The sequence below is a fragment of the Miscanthus floridulus genome, chromosome 2 (assembly GCF_019320115.1).
Source record: "Miscanthus floridulus cultivar M001 chromosome 2, ASM1932011v1, whole genome shotgun sequence".
Lineage (NCBI taxonomy): Eukaryota > Viridiplantae > Streptophyta > Magnoliopsida > Poales > Poaceae > Miscanthus > Miscanthus floridulus.
Window position 1 is genome coordinate 4,575,694 of NC_089581.1, and position 22,045 is coordinate 4,597,738.

General features: G+C 45.7%; 1 protein-coding gene and 1 pseudogene across 1 annotated transcript; both read right to left on the reverse strand.

Annotated features, from left to right (window-relative positions):
* Positions 1-5,700: 5,700 nt before the first annotated feature.
* Positions 5,701-7,815, reverse strand: LOC136537714 (uncharacterized; annotated as a pseudogene).
* A 344-nt stretch (positions 7,816-8,159) lies between these two features.
* LOC136537713 (transcription termination factor MTEF1, chloroplastic-like) lies at positions 8,160-10,850 on the reverse strand. The gene has a single exon (XM_066529673.1). It carries the CDS (start codon positions 10,758-10,760, stop codon positions 9,582-9,584), a length of 1,179 nt encoding a protein of 392 aa, XP_066385770.1. The 5' UTR covers positions 10,761-10,850; the 3' UTR covers positions 8,160-9,581.
* Between the last annotated feature and the right edge of the window lie 11,195 nt (positions 10,851-22,045).

A 22,045-nucleotide genomic window follows, 5' to 3' on the forward strand; every position in this document is an offset into this window, starting at 1 on the left:
TTCTTTGCCCCCAATGGCTCCCTGTACTCCACTGACATAGCAGTGAGGATAGCCTCCAACGCTGACATGCCGTCTTCTTCATTGTCGGTGCCCTTGTCAATGGCATTCCAGAGCCGTTGGGCTCTAAGCTTGACCTTAATGGTCACTGCCCACTCATCATAGTTGATGCGAGTCAGCGTCGGCCAATTGGTGTCACTGACCTCCCGCACCGTACGCACGACGACCTCCTATCATGGCTGGGCAGCCACAGCAGCGCCGCTATTGTTGCCCATCTCCAAACCGTCCGTAATCGCCAGCGGATAGTCCGACGACGACGCTTGTATGGCTCTGATACCACTTGTTGGCCCCAGGATCTCCCGCACGGGTGAGCCGATCGCTCACCGGCGTTGCTGACCACACACTACGGCTAGAGGTAGAAGAAGGGAGAAAGAACAGAGTGCACACACACACAGCACAAAGCACCAGCGTTGGCAGGAGCTCTACATAGGAGATGGCAAAACTGAATTCGCTCTATTTACTGAGTTGTAGTGGGAAGCTATATATACAACTCTACACATCTAATCCTAGTATACATATATGTCAGGCTACTACAGTGACTAAATGTGACAGCAGGGCTGACTTTGACGCATGCCCCTGTTGTGGCTACAATGTGGTAGGGGAGCCTTTCGGCGCCTGCCCCTACCGCGGCTACAGTGCAGCAGCAGGGAGCCCTTTTGGCGCCTGCCCCTGCCGTGTGTTCACACCGATGGGAGAGCAGCATATTACTTTACAAGCTTTACTAGAAACATTCACATTTTCACATGATATGATATCTGCCCTTAGTTCACATCAAGCTTATAGCAGTAAAAGGCAGAGTCTATGATATCTGCACCTAGTTCACAGCAAGCTTAACAGCAAAAGGCAGCAATGACAGTTTTCAGAAATAGCCATGACACCTTTCAGACTTTCATTTAGTTTTCAGAAAAAACTAACACACCTGTCTAGATAGCAATGATAGTTCTTAGAAAATAGCCATGACATTCAGTCTTTAGAACTAAAACAACTATAACAACAAGCTACAAGTGGGAAAATGAGAATAGACACTGGACATTGATCCATCAGAGAAATTATTAAGTTCACATAGCTAATTTAAAAGGAAAAACGACAGCAAAAACAATTCTCAGTCCTTGTCCAATTCAATTTTTTTTAATTTTAACACTTTTTGAACACTAATTTTAAATCTAACACTGTCTATTTTTTTACTAACACTTTTGGCCGCGCCTATTGCCCTGGCGCAGCCAAATGCCTGTGCCACGCCATGCATGGTGGCACGGCAGAGGGCTGACGTGGCGGCGATCGGAATCGCTGACCGATGATGTGGCAGGGTCTACCGCGCCATCGACCTTGGCGCGGTAGTGCCGCGCCCTGATCCGTGGCGCGGCAGAGCCGAATGAAACCCCGTGGTCAGTCCCGCCTGCCCGAGCAGCAAGCCCGCCTGACCACCGTGCTCGCCGCCCGCCCGGCGGTACCTGGACGGTTTAATTGGAACGCGTCACGCCGATAGTGGAAGTTATTCTAAGTATTGCTTGACGTAAAATCAATAGTGGATTTGTTTTGTCTTTTGTTGATTTTTTTCACGGCCGAATAGAAAATTTGATAAGTCAATGATATTTTTTCTGTCTTTCATAATACGGTTAACCACCACGTTAACTAATCGATTACGAAAAATTGGATCAGATTGAAATGAATATTTTTAAGAGAACTTATTTATTTGGCTTTATGCCCCCATATTGTAGGATCTGCGGCGACGAGGCCATAGACCCTAGCTTCCTCAACCCCTCATGCAAGACGCTGGCCACCGGCGTCGAGATACCCCAGGACTGCCGGTTTCCGAACTAGTTGCTACTTAATCTCGCATGTAGTGATGCCGCGACGCATTAAAACGAATATAAAGCAAATAAATGAAGTCCGTGCCAAGTTGACAAGCTACCACATAACATTTTCATTGGTTTGACATAAGTTCGACATAACATAACCAACTAAGCCTACAAGTTTCGGATGCCAATAATAGTTCGACCTAACAAACTAAGACCCAGGAGTGTAAGGATCCCTCGGACGCCTATGTCTCTTTGGATTTGTTGGCAATACATTGGGAGTGTAGCCAACGTCGGTGTGGTCGCGTCGCCGGTGCGTACGGCTCGTACCCTGCAAGTATATGATATGCACGATTACTTAGAATTCTTTATGATCGTTAGTTCATGTAGCCTACGTATTTAAAGAAACTACCTTTGTTAGTACCTATGAGGCTCCTTGGGTACTAAGCGGGGCACCACCTAGCTGAGACATGCCGATCTCGTCCTGCGGCCAATCGTCCCACTGGTCGTGCTGTCTATGGAAGCCCGGGGGGTCATCATCGTCGTCCTCGTCGTCCTCGGTTGTAGGGTCCTTCCCAGCGCTATGATGTGGTGGTGTACGCACCGCGGAAGTGGCACCTGTCACCGGCTGAGAAGAGCCGGCTGGTGTCCTCAAAGAGGCTGAAGACGTGCCACCCGACTGTGCTGGGAGTGGCGGTTCCTCATAAGGAGTGTCCATGCAGCTCAACTTTTGAGCTAGCTTCCTGCAGCTCTTCTTCACCTTCTGCATAAATAGACGTTAAAGTTAGTGCATTTTCCAAACGCATATACACTAAAGAAACAATTTAGGAACGGACTAGTTTATGTTTATCTCCACAAAAGCCTCAAGAACGTCTGACCCCTACCCTCTAAACTCAAGAAGCCGGAATGCTGCTTCGTTGGACAACCTCGACAATTGTGTCGCCTAGGTACAAAAACGTGGTTGAACAGTTTTAATATACATACTTAATACCAAATGGATAACAAATTGTACCATTCAAGTATCTTACCACGTATCTTTGTAGCGGGGCTCTCTATAGCTGTGTGTCCTCTCTAGTGGCAATGTCGTACACATCTTCGATCACATCTTCCTCCGAGTCCTCGTCAATCGCCTCCTCAGTGTACGAGGACTTGATATGTGTCCTCGTAGACCTATGAAACCAGCGCAAGTACTTGTCGAAGGTGTGCTGATCGTGTAGAGGACCCGCATGGACCGGCTGCCGTTCCCTGGTCTCCCACAAGTGGATGTGCGCATTGTGTGTCACGCGTCAATCCTTGGTCTTGTACCTCTTCCTACGGTCATACCTACAACAAAACAATGTTAGTTGTACCACACACACCTTTGAATTATAGCTTTGTTATTAATCGATAACGCACTCGTGCAATCCTTGGTTGGTGGAGTAAAGCGGTGGTGGATAGCCTGTCATTCTTCCAAACTGTCTGCAGACCCTGACGGGCAAGTGAATCTTGACCACGTGGAAGAAAATAAGAGGAACGTTGCAGCGATACTCCTTTGAATCGTCCCTAGTGGTAGGACTGAGATAGTACTGGAGCTCCGGAGCATCCCAAGAACACCAATACACCTGAACATTTCGTAATTGAGTTAGGCTGTGATATAGTGTAGATCGAACAAGACACAGATATGATAGTAAAGAGAGTGTAACCTGGTGCTGTGTCAGGACATCGAGACCGTCTGTATACTCCCTGTACTTGTGCCTTACATTTCCTCTAACTCTGATTCCGTCCAGATAAATAGAGCTGTAGGGAGTGTATCATGCCTGTTCCATTGCTGCATTAAACACAATAATGAATTAGCTATTAATAAACTCATCATATGTAACCATATCAAAGAATATAATGAACCGAAGTACTTACCAGTAAACCAGTATTAAGGGGCCTCCCAATGGGCCATCGTTCCCAACACCAAACCTAGAGTAGGTACGAGCAACCTCCAAGGTTCGCATACCCTGAGGTGCGACGGCAGGCAACGCATAGCTGTCAATACGTCCATACCAGGACTGCGCTGCCCCAGCTGTACGCAGCTATGTTCTCCTACGGCTGGCGTAGTATGTCAACGAAGATCCAGCTGATGGTGTTGTCCGAGGCGTCTGGGAAGAGGAAAGCACCAAGAAAGTGTCAAAGCCACATTCGAGCGACCTGTCGATCTGAGCCTCCTCAGCCTATGGGTCCAAGTAATCAAAGCGCTCCGTGATCCAGGACGACGAAACACCGAAAGTTTTCCTGAAATTTACCAAAGAAAATGAGACCCGATGGCTGCATGAAATCAATGCAAGTATTAAATAGGCTTCAATTTCTCACTTATTTTTCTTAGAAGCCTCGTCGTCCAGTGAAAGAAAGCCAGTAAACTTAGCCACCAGCTCCCTCTAGTAATCGTTGTCAACTATCCCTGTTACTGAAAGTCCCCCAACCAAAGGCCAAAAATAGCCTTCACGTCCTGCATGATCAAGGTCATCTCGCCACAAGGTAGGTGGAACATGTGGGTCTCAGACCTCCACCTGTTATAAGAATAGAACGACTTTTAGTTGCCTCAAATTTGTTACAAGAAAGTTTACATACAAAGAATGCACTCGCACCTGTCTACAGCTGCAGTAAGTAGTGCTGGGTCAAGGGGCGGAAGACCGTGGTTGACAACACGGACAAGCTCGAGGAAGCCGGCACATCGTATGTACGGCACATAACGCTCGTCCCACCGGTGCGTCCTGGTATGCGTGCGGGGTCTCAAAGTAGGTAAAGTCACCTCTGTGTCGTTGTCACTCAAGATGTGTGCTCGGTGCTGGTCGTCGTACTTCACCTCAAAAATAGCGTACAACGGGTGCTGCATGGGAGGGGCCATCCCGTTATAAATTAATAAACTAAGCGTTAGAGTATTCAAATTAACAAAATTCAAATTAACATTACGTAGCATAGCAAAATTTGAACTACTTGTTATGCAATACGAACACAATATGAAAGCACATGTATATATTCAAAGTAACATTAACAGACATATCGCGCACTAGTAACATAAACAACTTCACTAGGAATATAAGCATTTGACGAAACTTCATGAAGTCATCAAAATCGACGTATCACGCACTAGTAAGTACCGACATTTGTAAACTAGTATCTATACCCAAAATCACTAACTAAATAACTAACTATAAACTAAATAATAAATACCTAATCAATCCCTAAACCCAAAATCCTAACTATACTAGAACACACAACCTCAAACCTAAAAACTACCTACGTAAATCACAAACAAATTCACTAACCTAACTATACTAAATCACTAACTATCCTAAATTTGACAAACTATCATAAATCAATAACAATCATAAAACCCTAACTATCCTAAATTACTAACTATCCTAAATCACTAATTATCCTAAAACAATAATAATCAAAATAACATGAAATCGAGAGGGGGTACCTTAGGAGCGGGCGGCCTTGATGCGCCGACGTTCGTGGCGCGGCCGACGCGGGCGCTGCGCGGCGGTGGGGCGCGGGCAACTGGTGGCGGGCAATGCGCGGCGACGAGCGGGCGGGCTCGCTCGCTCGCGATATTTATTTGGCCTAGTCGCGCCATGCTTCGTGGCGCGGCACTGCCGCGCCAAGATCGGTGGCGCGACAGAGCCCTGCCACGTCAACGATCGTGATTTCGGTCATCGCCACGTCAGCCCGCGGCCGCGCCACCTTGCATGGCGCGGCACAGGCATTTGGCCGCGCCAGGGCAATAGGCGTGACCAAAAGTGTTAGTTTAAAAAAAACAGACAGTGTTAGATTTAAAATTAGTTTTCATCAAAAAAATTAACAAAAAAAATTCTCCAATTCTTGAGTCTACACAGCATCATATATCTTATAGGGCAGCAAAGATAACCGGTTAGAAGCAGTAGAAGCCTTTGTTAGGTTCACTCATCAGAAAAAAACAACAGATGGGAGTGCAAATACTACTTATGATGAAAATAAATAATTTAGAAATGGACTCCTAATTTCTTACTTAATTTAGATAGTTTCATGAAAAAGGGCCCTCCTAAGACACTTCATGGCAACAACTCGCTCAGCCTTTTTCTCGTCGGACATTGAACTTGTATCTTGTAAAATGGGGTTGTTATAAGCTTCCACAACTTTGATTTTTTTTTCTCAACCTTCTTTCCCTCTAAATCAAGCTTCTTAAACTGTTTGGTCTCTTGTGCTGTAAGCTGGGCAAGTTTTGTGGCCTTGAGCTTCTCAGATGATAACTTTTGTTGTAGTTCCCGTACCTTGATGTGGTTTGCATTTGTTTCCTCCCAGAATTTGCTAAATCTGTCTAATTTTTCCAGATCAATTGCAGATTCTTTTGAGTTTCCATCATCATCCGAGCTGAGTCGTTTTGGCTGTCCTTTTGCAGCTAGAGCTGCCTTTTTTGCTGCCTTATGACCTATTGGTCGCTTTGGCATCTCTTCAAAAGATTGATCCTTTTCCTCCCCTTCTCCTTCAAGGTTAAATGCTTTTCTTTTATGTGCATTCCTGATTCCTCAACTCTTCATTGTATGTTTTCCACTTCGCCACTTCTCAGTAAGTATTCCAAATCTCCATTTGGACAAAGGGTCCTAGCTTTGCTTCTTTGTTGTCTACCACCATAGAACTTGTGGGCTGCATCAATCCACATTTGAAGTAAATACTTGTAAATACTCTTTCGAGCCTTCACATAAGAACACTCGAAGAGGTCAGTCCATCTGTTAATCTTGTGCCATCGATCCTTGCATTGCTTCAGATTCCTTTTCCAATGTGACAGGGTCGTCTTGTTGTATGATTCAACAACATCACCCTAGTATTGGTTACCACCCCTATCAGCTCCACAGCTAGATTCCGTTGAATTTTCTATCCAAGAGCTCATCAATCTAACATCCTCTTCCCTGGTCCACATGATCCGCTTCTCAATCCTAGCATTTTCACTGTCACTGTCAACATGTTCAGGCTGCTGCTCAGATAAGGTTTGCACTTCTGTCGGTGAACTTCCTTCAATGTTGGTACACATTGCTATGTTCACAGGGCTGTTGTGGACAGGTGCACCGACCAAATGAAAATTGTGTGGCTGATTACCAAAATAGCTGATTACCAAAATAGCTCATAATCCCACCAGATGGACGTGGGACTTTATCCCTGCAGCAAACATAGATAGTACAGCAAGTTAGCTAACACAAAGAGACAGAAAATGCTGAATTATGTACTATTACCACGCTTCATTGAACATTTAAATAGATGGACATCAAACAGTTTATGCAGACAGAAATATCTAAAGGTCTTGTAAAGTCATACAGCAAAAGGAGCACACTTTGGAACCATCAGTCTTTAGAACTAAAACAACTATAACAACAAACTACAGGTCCAGAGAGTAACAGCATCACTCCACAGTCTTACGACAACTTAGCTAATTTAAAAGGAAAAATGGCAGCAAAAACATTTCACACTAACAGCCATGCTGTATTCAGAAAAACAAGCTCTGTTCAGAAAAGTTGGATCATCTGTAGCTTCTAACTCCCCAAACCTGGCTGATTGGCATAACTAATTTACTGATTGGCGTATGGGCATAGTATAATCTAGGTGCTAGTGCTAAATAACCCAACTGTGTTTTCTAAAGAGTAGCCCAATTGACCAGTAACGCATGAAACTAATACTACAAAACATCAGCTAAGAGTAGCCCAATTGACCAGCAACACATGAATGACCTTTTGATTAGAACAGCTACACATGTGCATCTTTCAATTTCTTGTGTGTACAGGAAAGCAGGAATGATCAGATGTCTGTTCGATGTTAAATCCAATGGCAAATCTGTGCAACATATAAGCCTTGATGCATCCTTGGCAACAAAGTTTGGTCTCTCCAGTACCTTACATGGTTGACATTGCAAATCTAAATAAGAAGCACATCACAAATAAAAGCTCTATTTGCAGTCAAGAACCATAAGGGCACGTTCAACAGTTTAGACGGCTGCCGTCTGCAAGCACGGGTCATGTCACATAGAGACAGCAATACCGACAAATTATACAATGGGTTGTCTTTTAGGCTATCTGCAAGATAATTAATTCTTGTACAGACTCATAAATTAAGGTGATAAAAAATGGCTTGGGAGCACAAGCCCCTGTCGTACAACGGTGCTGGAGCGGGCGATATAGCTTGGGAGCACGAGCCCTCGTCGTCTCTTCGCGAAGAGACGGCACACCCGTCTGTTGGCTGAGTCGAGGGGTTTTTTGCAAAAATGACATCTCCCAGACGGCAAAAAGACGACCGTTGTACATGCCCTAAGTAACGAAAACTAAATAGACTCTTCGTGTCTTTCCAATTCTTCAAATTAAATAAGAACAAGTGATTACCATGATGGATCCCAAGCTGCTGAACACCCAAACGAAGGAGAAATGGGATCAAAGCCGAATCCCACCAAGCAGTAGATGGTGAAGGTGGGAATGGAAACCCACTGTCTAAAACTATTTCACAGAATTTGGAGCTTTTTATAAAAATTTTGTGTTTCTAGATAATTATATGAATATAAAGATAACACTCTCAAACTTATTCTAAAGAGACTAATATGATGTTATTTTTTACTTAAACATGTATATAATTGTAGTGCTCAAGTTTTCTCGATGCCGTCATACTGGTAACAAGCTTCATAAGAAAAACAAAATGTGCGATATAGGAATTGACTTTTACAAATTCTATTGTTATATAAGCCTCTACTATAAAGTAAAAAATTTGGTATACAGCCATTAGTAGGAAGAAAAACCTTATAAATATCACGCACATTCTATAAAGAAATACTTTGAGAATTACTTCTTAAAATCACAAAACTGAACAAAATGTTAACAAAAAGTAACTTTGATTTCAGAACAATTGCCTCCCTTATTTGATGGGCTTATTTACCGAAGAGGCATATCCCCTGTATATGAGAGATCAATTTACAACTTAATCTTAGGCAGCCAAGCAAGAAGATAGTACAAAAGGGACATGTTGTCTATATATATATATCGTATGAAATAAGAATGAACAAACAACAAATTAGTATTCCCTCGTTCAAAGTCGTCTCCCTACAGCTTGCTGTTTATTTTCGGCTGTTAGCGTCTCATTTCCTTACAAGCCAAACAGACAACCATCTCTGGTACATCGACACTGGTCCGCGGCACCCAAAACAAATAAATAGAAATCAAGAGTATATTTGTCCCTTACAACATTGGCATTACCAAACTGTTTCATAGAGAGTTTCTTCATAGTAGTGATTTCGGCCGCTACCTGAAACTACTTGTTCAGTCTCATACAATGTTAGCATGCATCAGAAGAAACAAAAATAATCCATTCAGCCAGTGAGACCTACGTAAAACATCAGTAGGAATAAAACATAATGTCATACTGATAAAAAAATGGTTGGACAAAAAGAAAATCTAATACTGTCCAAATCATATTAGTAGCAGCAAGGACTAATTCAGAGAAGAAAATTGAAGTTAAGGATAAACTTCAGCCATGTGCTAGGTAGAGAAACTAACAAACATGCACGTGAGGGCTCAAATTCTAACCCAGCTCATAAATAACCACAACTTAAACTTGGATTATGTATGAGCAGTCAGAGATCAGTAGTGGTTCTCTTGCAAATGGAAAAGGCCTGCACAGCTGCTAATAAGCATGAGTTACAGTTCCACCATAGACCATACGCCTGAACCACAAAATGATATGCTTAAATTACACTCTAGAGGGCACAACACCAGCATGAGCTGCAGCATAAGCATCTGCAAGGCCAGGAACAGAGTCCTTGTGACAGTCGATGAACTTCGATTTGAAAGTCTTCTCTCCTAATGTAGTTATTGTGACAAATTCTTTATTGCTATTCAGCAATCCCTTTTCCTGCAGGACCTTCATGACATAATGCCGCGGCACTAGCCTCTTCTCCAGGCTGTATGCGAGCAGGACAGGCCTTTCCACAATGTTCTGTGGCTCCATCGCAGCCTCATTGACTAGGAACTTAATCTTGCGGAGAAGAATTTTGTCAGAAAATCCTAATATAGCTGGCATCTTGGACACTGCAGTGGAAACCTCAGACTCAGAACAACCAAGAGTCATCTTAAAGAACTCAAACTTGGCAGCAACCTTCTCTTTGGAATTACAGGCAAGAGTGGCCACTACGTGCCTGAACATCCGCGAAGTAGGAGGCACCCCAATTTCTTCCGCCCGCAGCAAACACTCCTTCAAGCGTTCCAGGTTGAAGGTAAGCACCCACGGGTTGTTTGAACACAGCTGGGCAATATCTCGAACACCCCACTGACGCAGCAAAGCAATGTTAGGCTTGATTAACCTCTCAAGGCTCGAATTGAGGAGGCGAATATTCCTCTTTAGGGCCACCAGGACCTGCTCAAACGAGCCGTAGAAGGAGATGAAGAATTCGAGCTTGGGAACGACGTCGCTGCGGCGGAGAGCATCTGGGCCGACCAGGAGCAAGCGAGCGATTTGGGGTGTAGAAAGACCGACGCGGTCGCGGAGAGCCAGAATGCGGAGGGCGATGTTCTTCACCGAAGCGCGGAGGAGCAGCGGGTTCGCGGAGACGGCGGCGGCGATGTCGGCGCGGGAGAGACCGGCGCCGGCGAGCAGGGTGATGATAGCATCGGGATTGGAGGCGGAGAAGAGGCGGGAGCGTGAGATCTCCTCCTTGTTGGATTCTCTGGATAAGTCGAGGAACGCCTTCTTGGACACCTCGCGGGCTTGTGCTGGGGCGAGGCCGCAGGAGGCGACGAGGTAGTCCTCGAGGGAGAAGGGCGCGGGGGAGGTGGAGGTGGAGAGGAGGCAGCATGGGCGGGGGTGGATGGGAGCGGGCAGCGGTGATGCGGCGCGGAGCAGAGGGAGGAGGCGATTTTTTAGGCGCAACATCACGGCGGCGGAGGAGCGGCGCCAGCGCGGGCGATGACCGGGTGCGAGACCTGCGAGGGCCAGCCAGCTGCAGCTCTAGGGAGTAGGGACGCTGCGTACAACGGTACAAGGCCGAAAAATCCCGCTCCGCCAGCCCAGCGCCTCAGCCCATTTGATGCGTAAGGGGTCGTAGTCGAACTGGAAATTCTGAACAAAAGCCCACCTGCGGCAGTTTCAGTCTTGCAGTTAACAACCAATCCCCTTTGTCTCCATATGTATATACTAGTCCATCACACACGTCGTCGTGCAATTAAAAATGTAATCACAGATCCAAACTTGTCTATATTTTTTTTTAAGATCAGAGCATGAAATTAGGCAGTATAGAGAAGCTGAAATATTCCCTTTTTTTACATATAGGCACATATTTGACATTATACTACAAGCAAGATTGGTATATATATTACATAAAGTGATCACATGGATTTAGTAATGTTCCTAGGTCATGACATGGGATGGTACTTTACACATTTCATAACATAGAGTAGCACAGAGTGGTTTTGTACATTGAGCAGTCAGCTTGATTAGTAGCAATCCATGCGTAACCGAGGATATTCTAGGACTTTACATTGTTTATCCTTATTAGTAGGAGATGTCAGCCACAGGTCCGATAATCTTACATAAGCTGGTTTTAATAGTGGATGGCAGCCACATGTTGTAAAGTAATCTGCTGCTCTCCCTTTGTACGTGTGGCAGGAGCAGGCGCCGAAAGGGTTTCCCTGCTGCTGCACTGTAGCCGCAGCAGGGGCAGGCGTCGAAAGGCTCCCATGCGCACTGTAGCTACAGCAGGGCAGGCGTCAAAGTTAGTCCTGCTATCACATCTAGTCACTGTAGCAGCATGACAGCCTGACATGTCTGTGTACAAGGATTAGATGTGTAGAGTTGTATATATAGTTTCTCACTACAACTCAATGGCTCTGTTTGTTTCTCTTATAATCCGTACTTTTCAGCTTGTTTTTTCAGCTGGAACAGTATTTTTTTCTCACAACAAATCAGCCGGAACATTGTTTCGTCTTGTTTTTTTAGCGAAGCAAACGGGGCCAATAAAGAGAGAGTTCAGTTTTGCCATCTCCTCTGCAGAGCTCCGATCAACGCTGGTACTTGTGTTGTGTGTGTGCGCGCGCTCTGTTCTCCCTCCCTCTTCTACCTCCAGCCGTAGTGTGTGTGCGAGAACACCGGTGAGCGGTCGGCTCACTCGTGCGGGAGATCTCGGGACCAACAAATGGTATCAAAGTCGTACAAGCGCCGTCGCCGGACTAACCGCTGGCGATGACGGACGGTTTGGAGATGGGTGACAGCAGTGGCGCTGCTGTGGCGGCCCAGCCACGACAGGAGGTCGTCGTGTGTAACACCCTCGGTGTTACGCCTTAATCAAAATATTAAACCATGTCATGAGCATCATGTTTATGTATTATTACATGTGGTAAATGAGAAATTAAATTTTATTGCACTAATTCTCAAATTGAGCTCTAATTTATTCCTTATCCAAGTTGTCCTTCCAGCATGTCATCTCTCTCCACGTGGGAGCTCCTTAGCCACAAAGTCAAATGATAAATTATTGTCATTCACTAATTATTAGCTTACCACTTGGCAAGATTTTTATCTCCATCAATCTCGCGACGCGCCACTGTCATCTCTCGTTGTTCTAATTATCCTGCCTTTACTTCGTTTGCTAATCACCTTAAAAAATCATCAGTGCACGACGCGCTACCACTGCCATAGTGTGTCGCACACGCTACGCATTAATCTCACTCACAAGTTCGACCGGCGAGCATGCCGCTCGCTCACTGCTTTACAAACACGGTGCACGCACCCAACATGCCAGAACGGTACCAGTGCAGATTTTTCCTCACGTCAGAACTGGAGCAGCGAAGATTTTCCATACGTCGGCACTGTAGCAGTGCAGGAAATACTATTCACGCATGGAAACCACCGTTCACACGTGGAAATCACTGTTCACGCGCAGAAGTTACTGTTCACCCGAGGAAAAATCACCGTAGCCAGTGGAAATTGTTGTTTATCCATGTAGCACGTCGTTCCCGTGGCACTTTATTACCTTTAAGCAAGCTAGTTTAGCCACTAATCTTATGACGCGTCGTTGTCGCGTCTTTGCTTCTCCATTCCTGCGTCTCCTGTTTTTAAAAGGATACGCCGAGCTATTTCGCTCCGCTGCTCACTTGCTTCTCTCGAATCAAGTTTCTCTGTTCTTACCCGTGAAAGCTGCGTCTATCGATTTCTCCTGACCTGCAATAATCAGCCGAGGTAGCTAGTCTATAATTGATCTTTTCATTCTCTAATGTTTCCTTGACCTGTGGTCTCCTTCCCCATTAATTCCTTGACCTGTGGTCTCCTTCCCCATTAATTCCTTGACCTGCATGAATGAACCAGCACCCCACCGCCAAGCACGTTCAGCCCAAAGCACACTCCAGTCCTTACGTGCTTGTAAGTCCAAGACCACTCAAAGTTCATCCTTGAATTAATTCTCTCATGACCAAAGACCACACCACCGCACACGGCACGGAGCCAGAGGACAACCCTACCAACTCGTTCATGCTTCCTGACTACTTGGCTTGTCATGACCACCCACAACCAGTGCTATATATGGTTCTGCTCCGCTCCACGTAGGGCAAGCATTTGCTAAGCTCCCTGGTGTCTCTCCTCTTGCATTGCCTCCGCACATCGATCACCGTAGGTGGCACTTCATCCAATTCTAAGGTAGCTAGCCTGTAAGAATTCCTTCATTCTTCTTCTTATTTTCTTGACTCGTGGTCTCATATAGTAATTCTAGACCCACAGTCATGTGCAAGTCAACAAGTTCAATTGTGTGATTAGCCTCCTCCAATTATATCATTTTCTTCATCTCTAGAGCTCATTTGAATTTATTTATTGATTGTGAAATAAATTTTGTTAGATTCCTAAATTCATGATCTATCTGTTAGTGTAATTAGTTCGTATAGTTCACTGATACCTTTAGGATTACTTTATTATTTTGAAATGCTCGTTATGGTTATTTAGAGAATAAATTTTTATGATGCATGGTCGCTAGTGCACCTTGTTTTATTATATATATAGTAAATTGATATTAACTATAAGGATGCCTTTAGTTGCTAAGATAATACATGAAATATTTCATACTTGTTTAGTGGGAATAATAGGTAACTTTGCGTATTAGTCATTAGAGTTAGCTTAGTAGCTTGGTAGATGTATTTTTATTTTAAGAGTTGCGGTTGCCTATATATTAATTATTGCATCATCATCACTGCATGCATATAGAGGACGAGCCACTGGAGATCGTGACATTCGGCGAGCAGGAGTACGACGAAGTCATCGAAGAGTACGAGGAGATCCTCGTGCAGGAGGACGTTCCGGAGCCACTCGTCACTGACTTTGCTGACACCGCGCCGGCCCAAGGCAAGCCTCGGTGCATAACCCCTATTTTTAAATGATCATTGAATATATTTATATGATATGCATTTATGTTACAGGTATTTTATGAAAGCTACATGCATAAATATATCCACCATGAGTCCTACTAGTATAGGTCGAGTAGCTGCTATGCTCAGGATATCGATAGCGTGAGTAACCTGTCGTTACTCGCAAATAGGTGATTAAACTATGATATCATGATGAAATAATGGAAAGGAAAATGGTGACCGGACAGGGATGTGGATTTGGTACTGGTGGGTGTGAGGGGTTGTGTCCTGCGGCCAACAGGGCATAGCCCGGTTACACTTTTTCCCTGTCTGTATCGATTAAGGACCGGTCGTTGCATATGACTCTAGGCAAGTCACAGATTATTGTCCCGAGCACATACTTAGGTATGGACGCAGGGAAGGCTTGCTGCTCTCTTGTCGCGGATCCGACTCTTTCCGGACCGACTGATGGGAAGAGGAGGTGGTGGAGGTCCTTGCACCGCACTGAGTCCGGGACTCAGGATGTGGGGGCTTGGAGTCCAAGTTTGGACGGGGACCTGGACACCCGAGACAGGAGAGTGGTGGGTTAGTCCTGCTTGTGCCTGGGGTACAAGCGGGACATGTGTCTTCGGGGCACCCAGCTGGGCACATTGATTCGCGAATCGCCGGGTTATCCGGTACGGCTTGTCTGCGGTTTAGCACCGTAGTAAGAACTGAAAGTTGAAAGGAGAAGAAATGGAACTGATTGCTCAACTCTTGCTTGAAAGTAGAACAGGCTTATATAGATTGACTAGATGAAAACTTAATACGGCTGATGATAATAATGTATCAATAAGGACTCACTATTAGTATTGCTTTTTGCTAAAAGAGAACCAGCAAACCATAAAGCCTAGCATATTCCTTAGAGTCGGGAAAGTATTCCCACTATCGGATAAGTCTTGCGAGTACATTGTGTACTCAGGGTTTATTTACCCCTGTTGCAGGTGACGCTTGAGGAGTTCCTTGTGTGGAGGATCCATCTGGTGGGCTCAGATGGAATCCTCGTTATCTTTTCGCTAGATGTTATCTTTTAATATTCCGCTGTTTATCATTCCGCACTCTGTATTTGGTATTGTAATAATGTACTTTTCAAGAAACTCTAATGTATGAGATAGACTTGTGTTGTAACTCGTTTTCATTATTGGATCCTTGGAAAAAATGTGGATCTTTCGGGTTCTCCCTTAGGGTGTGCTCGACGGACACCGCTCGCTGTAGTTACTTTCAGGGTGCTTAGTGTCTGATGGAAGACGAGCGCCTTCGTAAGTATGCTATTTCGGGTGGTTCTGCCACAGTTGGTATCAGAGCCAATAATGGTCACGAGTTCCTCACTCTTTTACAAAACTAAAAGTGGACCAACAAAAGTTTTGTGAAAAGTAGGATGCGATTAAGTTAAGTATAAGCCCTAGCTATATGGTATATCTAGGATAGCGGCACTGGTTTTATCTAATCAGTTTCTACAGGTACACTGACTTACATGACGTAAGAAATCGCTTAGTATACGGAAAGTGAGTGTGCGATGTGCCGAAAATTTTACGAACGCCGCTATATTCCGGCTTGAGTGAACGTATAGGTCGAAGCATGCATCATATAATAGCATCTTACTTGAACTAGGAATCCCCCTTCACGTATAATGAAAGTAGTAAATTGGTAGGATTAACTTAATGAATGCCTTAAAAAAAATGTGCTGCCATTTCTTTAATCCCTGGATCCTGATCGGGAAGGTGTTCTAATGGATGGTTCGTCTCTCTTATAGATGAATCTGAGGTCCGGACGTGGGAGCACCAGTTCAGGAGCGGCCAACGAGGGCCATGGTGATAGTGCTCAGGCCTTTGAGCGTGGCAACGAGGGAGCTCGGGAGGTTCCACCCTTGGTTCCTCAGCCTTTTCCACCACCGCCTCCGCCGCTGTCCGCCACGGAGGTCATGGTGGAGTTGTTGGCTGCTCGCCAGGAGTCAGCCACTGCTCATCAGGAGACAGCTCGTGCCATGGAGATTATGGCACAGGCCCTCACGGGTCTCGCCCGTGGAGGCCCCAGAGGCAACGGTGGGAATGGGGGTGGTGCTCGTCGTCCTGAGGGACAGTCCTCTTACCAGGACTTCCTCAAAACCCACCCGCCCACGTTCACACCATCGGACGATCCGTTGGAGGCGGAGCACTGGCTTCGCACGTTGGAGCAGAAGTTTCGGCTGCTCGGAGTGGCCAACGAGCAGAAGATGCACTTTGCGTCCTAACTGCTTTTGGGGTCCGCAGGTGCCTGGTGGGAGACTTTCTAGGCCGCGGAGCTACCGGATCACCCGGCGACATGGCAGGAGTTTTCCACCGCTTTCCGCGAGTTCTTCATACCTGCTGGTGTTATCCACCAGAAGGTGACCGAGTTCATGGAGCTACGTCAGGGGAGCAGGACAGTAATGGAGTATGTGACCCAGTTTAACCACTTGGCTCAGTATGCTGGTAGTCAGGTGGACACGGATGACAAGAAGAGGGATCGCTTCTTTCGCGGTCTCACTCCTGCTCTTCAGGAGAAACTATACCTGGGGAACTATCAGACCTTTGGGGCTCTGATGAACGCTACCATTGCTCTTGAGGGTTTCCAGCGGGCATCTCAGGCGGATTGGAAGCGGAAGCGGGTGGCAGCTGGATCCTCCAGCCATCCCCATACTTAGAAGGTGCAGATTGTTAGGCGGGGGCCCTATCAACCATCCGGCGGGCCTCCATACCGATCACCCCAGCAGACATCACAGACTTCTGCTACTTAGTACAAGGCACCTCAGCAGCAGGTGCAGCCCCAGCAGACTCAGGGACAGCTGGTTCCACCTCGTCAGGGATTCAGGAACAAGCCTGGTGCTTGTTTCAAGTGTGGCAAGGATGGCCACTATGCCAGGGAGTGTCCTCAGCAGCAGACAGCTCAGCCGTCTCAGCCGTCTGCAAATTCTAGGCTAATTAAGAGGACTTTCATCAAGAGGAAGGTGCCCAGTAGATCTGGTCAGGTGCACTTCACGGATGCTCAGCAAGCTGTGCAGCAGGAGATAGTTATGGCTGGTATGTTTACCATCGAATCCCATCCAGCTTTGGTGTTGTTTGATTCTGGTGCATCGCATTCCTTTATGAGCATGGGGTTTGTAGAGCGGCACAACTTATCACTATTGGCTATACCGTATGCCTATAAGATCCGTACTGTGGGTTCTCAGATGTTCATCAATACCCACACGGATACAGTAAGTTTGGTATTAGCCACCCACACTTACCGTCTACAGTTCATGATAATGCCTGGGCAAGGCATTGATGCTATTCTTGGAATGAACTGGTTGCAGTTGTATGGGATAGTATTGGATATGAAGAGAAGAAGTGTAGAGTTACGGCTTCCATTTTCTAAGGATAGGATGTCTCTCATCATACCCTCAGAACCGGTCTTACCTATTACTGCCCATGCTGAAGCCGTTCCTGATCTTACCTCCATTCCAGTAGTATGTGAGTTTCCAGATGTTTTCCCTAAAGACCTTCCTGGATTGCCACCGGACCGTGAGGTAGAATTCTCCATTGAGCTTGAGCCTGGTACTGCTCCTATCTCCAGGCGTCCGTACCGCATGGCTCTGAGAGAACTGGCAGAAATGAAGAAGCAACTAGAGGAGTTGATGGACAAGGGTTTCATCCGCCCAAGTTCTTCACCATGGGGTTGTCCAGCGATTTTCGTGAAGAAGAAGGATGGTACCCTACGGATGTGTGTGGATTACCGCCCCCTCAATGCGGTAATAGTTAAGAACAAGTATCCCTTGCCCCACATAGATACTTTGTTTGATCAGTTAGCTGGTGCCAAGGTGTTCTCGAAGATAGATCTCCGATCGAGCTACCATCAGATCAAGATCAGGCCACAGGATATACCAAGGACAGCTTTCTCTACTAGGTATGGGTTGTATGAGTACCTAGTGATGTCTTTTGGTCTCACCAATGCCCCGGCTTTCTTCATGTACCTGATGAACTCAGTCTTCATGCCGGAGTTGGATAAGTTTGTGGTAGTATTCATTGATGACATTTTGATCTACTCCAAGAATGATGAAGAGCATACCTGTCACCTCCGGATAGTCCTGACTCGACTCAGAGAGCACCAGCTGTATGCTAAATTCAGCAAGTGCGAGTTTTGGTTAGATCGAGTGTAGTTTTTGGGACATGTGTTGACACCTGAGGGCGTTTTTGTAGATCCCAGCAAGGTGCAAGATGTGTTAGATTGGAAGTCTCCTAGGTCTGTGCACCAGATCCGTCAGTTCCTTGGGCTAGCTAGATACTATCGACGTTTCATCCCCGATTTCTCTAAGATAGCCCAGCCCATGACTAAGCTGCTCCAGAAAGAAGCTAAGTTTGTTTGGGGTCCAGCTTGTGAAGAAGCTTTTCAGTCCCTAAAGACTTTTCTGACCACTGCTCCTGTATTGGCTCAACCTAATATTGAGAGGCCCTTTGATGTTTACTGTGATGCCTCGAAGACGGGATTGGGGTGTGTGCTTATGCAAGAGGGGCGTGTGATAGCTTATGCTTCACGCCAACTGAAGAAGCACGAGGTGAACTACCCTACCCATGATTTAGAGCTAGCTGCTGTAGTTCACTCTCTGAAGATTTGGAGGCATTATTTGTTGGGCAACAAAGTGCATATCTTCACTGACCACAAGAGCCTTAAGTATATTTTTACTCAGTCTGAGTTAAACATGAGGCAAAGGAGATGGTTAGAGTTGATCAAGGATTATAATTTGGAAGTCCACTATCATCTAGGAAAAGCCAATGTGGTAGCTGATGCCTTAAGTCGTAAGTCGCATCAGGTTGAGGATATACCCTTGTCACTTCACCACACAGAGGTGCTAGCTCAGATTGCTTTGACCTCAGAGCTGCTAGAGCAAATTATTCGGGAACAAAAGGAAGACCTCGAAGAGATTCCTCACGTCAAGAAGTTGCTAGCTGAAGGACGTGGACCTCATTTTAGCATTGATGAGCTGGGAGTCGTGAGATACAAGGATAGGCTGGTGGTTCCATCCAATGAAGAGCTAAAAAGAAAGATTTTAAAAGAAGCCCATCATTCCAAGCTGTCTATCCACCCTGGTAGCAACAAGATATACCATGATCTACGCCAACTGTACTGGTGGTCTTACATGAAGCAAGATATCACCCAGTTCGTTGTGGAGTGTGACACTTGTGGTAGAGTCAAGGCAGATCATATGCGTACTCCTGGATATCTGTAGCCCTTGCCCATTCCTGTTTGGAAATGGGAGGATATTTCCCTGGATTTCATTGTGGGTTTACCCCGCACCTCCTCGGGCTTTGATTCTATTTGGGTCATTGTGGACCGTCTCACCAAGTCTGCCCACTTCCTTCTGGTGGACACTAGATATAATGCCAAGAAGTATGTGGAGTTATACTTTGATCGGATTGTGACCCTACATGGAGTTCCTCGCACCATCATCTCTGATAGAGGGTCAGTTTTTGTCTCTCGTTTCTAGGAGAAACTCTAGGAGTGTTTGGGTACTCGTCTTCTCAGAAGCTCGGCATACCATCCCCAGACTGATGGTCAAACTGAAAGGGTGAACCAGGTGCTCGAGGATATGCTGCGGGCTTGTACCATCTCTTTTCCTGAGAAGTGGGATCAGTGTTTGAAGCTGGCCGAATTTTCTTATAATAACAGCTATCAGGAGAGTATCCGTATGGCACCATTTGAAGCTTTATATGGATAGAAGTGTAGGACACCACTAAACTGGGTTGAGGTAGGAGACCGTGGGTACTTCAGGCCGGATTTCATAAAGGAGGCTCGAGAGAAAGTAAATATAATTCGTGAACACTTGAAGTCAGCTCAGAGTCGACAGAAGGCTTACGCTGACAAACGAAGAAGACCTTTAGAATTTATAGCTGGAGATTATGTGTATCTCAAGGTATCTCCTATGAGAGGGGTACATCGATTTGGTGTCCATGGCAAGTTAGCCCCTCAGTATGTGGGTCCATACAAGGTGTTGCAGCAGTGTGGCTCCGTTGCTTATCGTCTCCAACTCTCTGAAATTCTCTCGGTAGTTCACAATGTATTTCACGTCTCGCAACTGAAGAAATGCCTACGAGTTCCTGAAGAATCTGTAGAAATAGAAGGACTTCCGCTCCAACCTGATCTGTCTTATGTGGAGCATCCTATAAAAATTTTGGATGAGAAGGAGAGAGTGACCAGGAACAGAGTAATAAAGTTTTACAAGGTACAATGGCAAAATCATTCTGAGGCTGAAGCCACATGGGAACAAGAGAGTTACCTATTGAAGCATTACCCCCATCTCCTCAATGGTTCTGATAGTTAGTTGCTACGTCGAAATGTATTTCCTACCTTGTTCTCACACTAGGCACATGAAATCTCGGGTCGAGATTTTGTTTTAGGGGGGTAGATTTGTAACACCCTCGGTGTTACGCCTTAATCAAAATATTAAACCATGTCATGAGCATCATGTTTATGTATTATTACATGTGGTAAATGAGAAATTAAATTTTATTGCACTAATTCTCAAATTGAGCTCTAATTTATTCCTTATCCAAGTTGTCCTTCCAGCATGTCATATCTCTCCACGTGGGAGCTCCTTAGCCACAAAGTCAAATGATAAATTATTGTCATTCACTAATTATTAGCTTACCACTTGGCAAGATTTTTATCTCCATCAATCTCGCGACGCGCCACTGTCATCTCTCGTTGTTCTAATTATCCCGCCTTTACTTCGTTTGCTAATCACCTTGAAAAATCATCAGTGCACGACGCGCTACCACTGCCATAGTGTGTCGCACACGCTACGCATTAATCTCACTCACAAGTTCGACCGGCGAGCATGCCGCTCGCTCACTGCTTTGCAAACACGGTGCACGCACCCAACATGCCAGAACGGTACCAGTGCAGATTTTTCCTCACGTCAGAACCGGAGCAGCGAAGATTTTCCATACGGCGGCACTGTAGCAGTGCAGGAAATACTGTTCACCCGAGGAAAAATCACTGTAGCCAGTGGAAATTGTTGTTTATCCATGCAGCACGTCGTTCCCGCGGCACTTTATTACCTTTAAGCAAGCTAGTTTAGCCACTAATCTTATGACGCGTCGTTGTCGCGTCTTTGCTTCTCCATTCCTGCGTCTCCTGTCTTTAAAAGGATACGCCGAGCTATTTCGCTCCGCTGCTCACTTGCTTCTCTCGAATCAAGTTTCTCTGTTCTTACCCGTGAAAGCTGCGTCTATCGATTTCTCCTGAGCTACAATAATCAGTCGAGGTAGCTAGTCTATAATTGATCTTTTCATTCTCTAATGTTTCCTTGACCTGTGGTCTCCTTCCCCATTAATTCCTTGACCTGTGGTCTTCTTCTCCATTAATTCCTTGACCTGCATGAATGAACCAGCACCCCACCGCCAAGCACGTTCAGCCCAAAGCACACTCCAGTCCTTACGTGCTCGTAAGTCCAAGACCACTCAAAGTTCATCCTTGAATTAATTCTCTCATGACCAAAGACCACACCACCGCACACGGCACGGAGCCAGAGGACAACCCTGCCAACTCGTTCATGCTTCCTGACTACTTGGCTTGTCATGACCACCCACAACCAGTGCTATATATGGTTCTGCTCCGCTCCACGCAGGGCAAGCATTTGCTAAGCTCCCTGGTGTCTCTCCTCTTGCATTGCCTCCGCACATCGATCACCGTAGGTGGCACTTCATCCAATTCTAAGGTAGCTAGCCTGTAAGAATTCCTTCATTCTTCTTCTTATTTTCTTGACTCGCGGTCTCATATAGTAATTCTAGACCCACAGTCATG

Coding starts and splice junctions, on each gene's coding strand:
- LOC136537713 (XM_066529673.1), bottom strand. CDS start 10,760: ATGTTGCGCCTAAAAAATCGCCTCCTCCCTCTGCTCCGCGCCGCATCA.